General features: G+C 40.2%; 1 protein-coding gene across 1 annotated transcript; it reads right to left on the bottom strand.

Annotated features, from left to right (window-relative positions):
* Positions 1–840: 840 nt before the first annotated feature.
* On the bottom strand, positions 841–3247 carry LOC134660092 (uncharacterized). Its single transcript, XM_063515791.1, has 3 exons — positions 3179–3247; positions 2282–2315; positions 841–1811 (listed from the first exon to the last, which is right to left on the bottom strand). The coding sequence occupies exons 1-3, from the start codon at positions 3227–3229 to the stop codon at positions 841–843; spliced, it is 1056 nt and encodes a 351-aa protein (XP_063371861.1). The 5' UTR covers positions 3230–3247.
* Positions 3248–6748: the final 3501 nt, after the last annotated feature.

Below are 6748 nucleotides of genomic sequence, written 5' to 3'. Positions count from 1 at the left end.
ATGCCAAGTTTAAACTAAATCCGTGCAGTGGTTTAAGCGTGAAGAGGTAACAGACAGACAGACAGACAGACATCAGACACACTTATGCATTTATAATATTATAAGTATGATTTATAATATTAGTATGGATATGGATTTACTGACAAATTGGTTTGACCAACTATTATATAAGTCTTGCTAACGGCGAGTACTCTTGCACTTGCACAGACATATTCACTAGCAGCTTGCTCTACCGCAAAGTGTCGTACTACAAGTACCTACTCACCTGCGCCAGTTCTCGAAAATGGTCGTGACACGATCTATTGGGATAGGTCTATCATCACTGACAGGACTATTGTAGCCAATAAGCCTGACATCGCGCTGATAGATCGATCGCACCGCCGTCACCATCCCCCATGATGAGAATCTCGTGAAAGCCGAGGAGGACAAGTCCAGCAAGTAGGAGTCCGCCATGTGGGATGTTGACTCTACGATCAATTGTTCCTATAGTCGTGTCAGCGAACGGTCTCAGCGAAGAGTCTCGACCAACACCTAGTGAGACTCGCTGGGTGGTTGGATCAAAGGTCAGATGCAGAAGCGGGTGATTTGGATACTGCGCGTATAGTACGTCGGTTCCTCACTCTGCGGCCCTGACTACCGGCCTTGGGCCCTGCCCAGCTGCTGGCGGCACCCTAGGTTAGGTTTTTTATAATGTGTTTATATATTTTTTGTAATATTTTGTACTTAAGTGTAGGTACTTACTTTTATACCTACTCGCATTGTAAAACCCTAACCTACCCAAGATAAATTATTAATAATAAAAGACGTTTAATTCAAGAAATATGTAATTATCATCAGACACTATCTCCTTTTAAGAAACCAGTAGGATTGTCCTGAGTTACGCTTCTGTACGTAAACGATTATCGGGTCCTTTTTCTTTCTGCCCAAAGCTTCCACAATCTTCTGTCCATTGTCGTCCAAATCTAAATACATAACCTCCGGTCGTACTTCTTTATCAATATTATCTTGTCCTGAGACTCCTGAGTTACGGTTCTGTACGTAAACGATGATCGCATCCTTTTTCATTCTGCTCAAAACTTCCACAATATTCTCTACATTATCGTCCAAATCTAAATACATAACCTCATGTCGTACTTTTTTATCATTATTATTTGATTGCTCTTCGTCTTGGCCATTCTTTTCTAGGTTACCTTTATTCTTTATTCTTTCATCTTCCTGATCTTTAGCTTTCGCGTTAGCGAAGACCTGATTTTCTTGTTTTACTTTACCGTTATTCTTTAAATTTTCATCTTTTTGTTTACCAGCTTCGGGTTTATTATATTCTGTATTTATTTCTGTTGCTTCATGAGCTTGCGAGTTTTTAATGTTTTCCTGTTGTGTTTTTTCACTCGTTCGGTCTTGTTTCTTACTAGTATCAGATTTATCATAATTTTCCTGTACCTTTTTCAAATAATGATTTTGTCTCTCACTATTATCAGTTTCCTTTTTCAATTCCGCTTCTTTTTCATTCCTAGCTTTTTCTTTTTCAGCTTTTTCTTTCTTTAGCTTCGCCTTTTCTCTGTGATGATCCATCTCTTCTAAATCGTCGTCTGACAGTTGACAGTCGTTGACAGAGAGCTGTAGCACTGTCTCTTTCTCTTCCTCGTCCTCGGTATGCTGCTCTATGGATAGCTTGAGGAGACGGATGTCGAAATCTTCGTGCTCCATGCTAAGATTGTTGAGGAACTGCCCCAGTTTGTCGACTATCTGGTCCATTTGTTGCTCTTTCTCTGGTGACATTTTGATGCAGTTGGGTCGTGGTGGATCTGAAACTGTAATTGAACATTAAAAATATATGCCTATAAGATTTGAGGAGTTCCCACAATTCCTCAGGGATCTCATCATCAGAACTGGGTTTTAAAAAAAATAGGGCAAACTTGGAACTATATAGGTACCTACTTTAAAACCGAAAAATAATTTTCCAAATCGGTTCAGAAAATGACGAAGTTTAGACAAAAAAAACGGTCTAATTGATAACCTCCCCCTTTTTGTAGTCGGTTGAAAAGTATTTATTTCCAAATAATATTATACGTTTTATAACCAAATTTTTATTTATTTACTCTTTTGTATTTATGGTGGCCAGGTTTTCTCAAACGGGTACAGTTTGGGTACAGTATAGCACAGTAAATGTTAAGGATTCACGAAAAGACACAACATATAAGTATGACACTAACTAAATATAATTACCAAATTAGTTTAAAAAAAATGCTTTTAATAAAATAAATATTAACAAGTAAAATACCTTGAGTAGGTAGCGCCAGAGATAAGCTCAGGATCTGAAACAAAACATATTAGGGCGTTTTTTTTTGTTGTCCCCTACACTTTTTTTTCAAATTTGGGATTTTTTTATGTTATTTCTACTTAGAATCACGAGCTCTTTCTATCCTAATAGGAGAAAAAAAATGTCCTAAGGTTTTTATTTCCATTACGTCACCATTTTTCATAGACTTTGTATGGCGGTCGCGGAATGGAAAGATCGAAAAATGTGTGGAAATTTTGGGACACTTTTTTTCTTCTATTAGAATATTAGAAAGAGCTCGTGATTCTGAGTAGAAATAACATAAAAAATCCCAAATTTGAAAAAAAAGTGTAGGGGACAACAAAAAAAAAACGCCCATTAACCGTTAATAAATAAAATAAACCTGCCAAGTGCGAGTCGGGCTCGCGCACCGTGGATTCTGTGTGACTAAAGTAGGCTTCTGTGCTTTAAACATTGACATTTGACTCCTTTGTGTACTTAGTCCGAGTCTTCTATGAATACGACGATAGCAAACAAAACGTACAGCCCCAATGAAGTACTCGTAAAGCGGTTACCGTAGGCTATGGACGAAAGCTACAGTGGTATCGGTGAATGTTTATCGGACCACAGTCATAAATGCCGCGACCGCTGCAGGGGACCATCAAGTGCGCCGACTTCTGGCCGAAGGGTGTCGTGTTTCGGAGGTTCCGGGGCAAACTGCCGACTCCGACACAGGAGCAGCCGATGCAACGGAGCCACGCCGTTTTATCGACTAAATAACTAGTGTTTAGTTTTAAGTTATAAAATACATATGTATGTTAGTCTGTAAGGTATTTGTAATATGGGCCTTGTTGCCTGAATTAAAATTCTAAATAAAATAAATAAATAAAATAAACTTACAGATAATAACAGTATAAACTCCATGTTGGTATGCGAACCGACGCGACACATAGTTTCAGCACAACTGAGTAAATTTGGCCCACGTACGTGTCGTACGTAAGCGTAGTGAATTCATTGTATCAATATTGGTTTAGCTTTGTTTCTATGCGCGTTTTCCCAGAGATAAGACCTAAAGTCTATTTTTTTATTCGGTAGACTGAAATGACAGTTAATAGTATGAAATGACATTTCAGTCTACCGAATAAAAAAATAGACTTTAGCTAGATCGATTTGCAAATATTGTTTTCGGACGTAAATGACGTAGGTACATTTACAAGTTTTGATTACTTAAATAAAGATTTCATTTGGTTGTAGGTACTTAATGCCGATAAAATAATTTCTAGAATGTTAGAAACTAATCTTTACAAAGTCAGTTTAAGGTTTTATGTTTTATCCTAGATACTGTTTTATTGGTTGCGTGTGTTTCATACAGGTACGCAAATGAAGTTGCGGGCAGACGCTAGACGCTATTTAACAGTGTTGGCCGAAACGTTAATGCAATTGAAAATGTTGGCCATTAACCATTATAAACTGAACCGTAAACCGTAACGGACGATTACAGTTTACGGTTCAATTTATAATGGTTATCGGCCAACATTTTCAATTGCATTAACGTTTCGGCCAACACTGCTATTTAATAATCGGTAAAATATATCGGACACCGGACGCTGCAGGAAGTCTTCATTAAATGGTCATAAAAATGTATAACTAGTGACGACACTAATATCCTCATTTAGGTACGTCTTACGCTACGTCTTACCATAAAGTAAGTATGTTGTCTGTGGTCTTACGTAGGCGAACACCGCGCCGCGCGGTCGCCGCGCCGCTTCGCGTCTAAATCGCTCACGTACGAGTAGGACATACCAATACGTATCAACGGTTTGTTTCATCCTCGCCGCGCCGCGCCGCGCCGCGTTCGCGCGTTGTCCGCCTACGTAAGCGTAGCGTTAGTGTAAGGCCAGAGTGGACGCTCGAGTTGGGCGTGCAGCGGGGCGGGGCGTGCGGCGTGCATGTTAAATAAATGCAAACGTATAGGAGCGGCCTTAGTGCACGCTGCTCAAATCACTTGTGAGCTCGACGCCACGCTGCACGCCCCGCCGAACGCTCCGCTTCGAGCGTCCACTCAGGCCTTACACTTATGACAGTTCGTTGTTTGTTTTCAAATTCGCAATAATTATTTCACCTGCTACCAAGAAAACAGATGCCCGTTAAAGGTGACATTCGCCATCAGAATATGACCTTAAAGCCCGTAATGCCGGCAAAATCTTGTACTTACTCGAAAATTCGTCAGCTGTGACACCATTCCAGTCAAGCGCCAAGCGTTGATGAAAAATCATCAGACGCCTGCAAAAAATACTTTTGCAATTATCAAACTTGAGCTGTTAAAGATTGCTGTTAACTTTTAATCAGGCGTTTATCTAAATTAATTTTGTGGAGGGAGCATGTGTAAAGATATTTGGTCATAACGATTGGCGGAAGAGGCGAGGCTTTAAGATGTCTATTTATTTAAAATTAGAATCGGGCAACAGGGCCCATCTAATCTAATATGAACATATAGATACATAGAAAATTTATAAACTTAAAAATAAACACTCGAAAAAACGGCCTGGCTCCGTTGAATCGTTAATATCTTATCTTTTTATAATACATGCTACATTAATATTCATGCAAAGTTTCATGTCGTTTTAAAATGCGAGCGTAACTTCGAGTATGGGAGCGGCTTCTTGGAGGCCGGTTATTGTGAGTAAGTAATCTGTAGATGTGTGTATTAATTAGTGTTAACCTACAATATCTTGAATCAACCGCAAGTGTTGCATCACGGAAACGGATCAGAAGTTAAGTAATACTTCGAGGTCAATGACCCGGGCGTAGACTTGCTCAGAACAGTTATATACCTATATGGAACGAATTCGTTAATGACAAATGATTCATAGCTCTTCATCATTAATTAAAAATGGCTGCTAACATATACGTATTTTGATGATTTCGCCAATGTCAGGCGTGGCTCACTCCGCGATTTAGTCGCGTCGCTGCAAGTACATGCGGCCCACACCAATTTTGGTGTCTAGCCATAGTTGTTGCCGCGCACAGCTACGGAACGGACGCCTGCTCGCGCTTGCGCCACCTAGCGGTCATATCTGTCCTAATAGACGAGTTTATTAGAGAGTTAATCTTCTGTACCTGGTACTATTATAGTAACTCGATCCACCTTACAGAAAACCGCAGCCAAATAACACTTAGACCCTACTCATAGTGTTGTGAACTGTTGTGTTCCTGCCGGTGAGTAAGGTTGCCAGAGATCAACGAGGGTGCGGGGTGTAGGGTCGGCAACTTGCATGTAACACCTCTGGAGTTGCAGGCGTCCATAGGCTACGATGACCGCTGATTAGACGGGCCGTATGCTTGTTTGCCACCGACGTAGTATAAAAAAGTTATAAAGAATGTTTGGATTGGTTTTTCGATCGCTTTGACTGATACTAGATTGGTTCACGATCCTATAGGTACTGAGGGGCTACCGCGAAAACCGAATTTCGCAAATTGCGGGATCTTTCTCTTTTACTCTAATAAAGGCGTAATTAGAATGACAGAGAAAAATGCCCGCAATTTGCGAAATTCGGTTTTCGCGGTAGCCCCTCTGTACCTATAGGTTCGTAAGAACTATTATATAATCTATGCTATAGGTAGGTTCATGGCCGCGTTATTCCCGGACTAAGTTTGGTTTGGAACCGGCTTAAGTGAGGGCAAAACCATTACCATTGCTAATACTGCCATTCACTTTAAATAGTTACACTCGGAGCTCTATGGTCGGCAATCGGCAAGTAGCCTAGCAGGTCAAATCCGTGATCGGGTAAACGTTAAAATGGAGTTAAAAATTGCCAGCTTACTAAATGACCTGGGGCCCGTTTCTCAAAAGCTTGTAACTTGTAATACAAGTGGAAGTCCTTTTCTAACAAAAGCTGTCAAAAAGTGACATCCGCTTGTATAACAAGTTAGCTTTTGACAAACGGGCCCCTGGTGTACACGGATGCAAGGCAAAAGCCTCCGGTTCCTCGTTGGGTATTACGATTATGAAAGATACCCCAACAACACAACAAGTGACGAGTGACAAGATACAAGTGACGTAAAAGTTATGTTCATTTAAACTAACACGAGTTTCACTCATAATATTTAAAATACGGGACTTAATCCCTAAACTTACGTTTATTGGCCGGATAAAAATGTTCGCGCGTCTATGTCTTTTCAATGGGAGCGCGGCGGCACGTGATTGGTCAATCATATTCTTTTATAGTAGACTACAAGCGTATCGAAATGAATATTATAGTTGAGTTCGGAGTCCATACATGAAAAGTACTTACGCAATTATAGTTTGGACAGTTTGGTATACGAAATCTTAATTCAACCATTACAGTCGACGAGAGTAAATGAGTGGCGATAAATTACGACACGAGTTGCGAATTACCTTTTCGCACATGTATTATACAACGTTTTACAGTGCATATATGGCCCTGTTTGACATGGGCACGTATTGTG

This window comes from Cydia amplana, chromosome 26 (genome assembly GCF_948474715.1).
Source record: "Cydia amplana chromosome 26, ilCydAmpl1.1, whole genome shotgun sequence".
Taxonomy (NCBI): domain Eukaryota; kingdom Metazoa; phylum Arthropoda; class Insecta; order Lepidoptera; family Tortricidae; genus Cydia; species Cydia amplana.
Note: the sequence above shows the minus strand (reverse complement) of the source record. Positions and strands in the feature narration are given on the sequence as shown.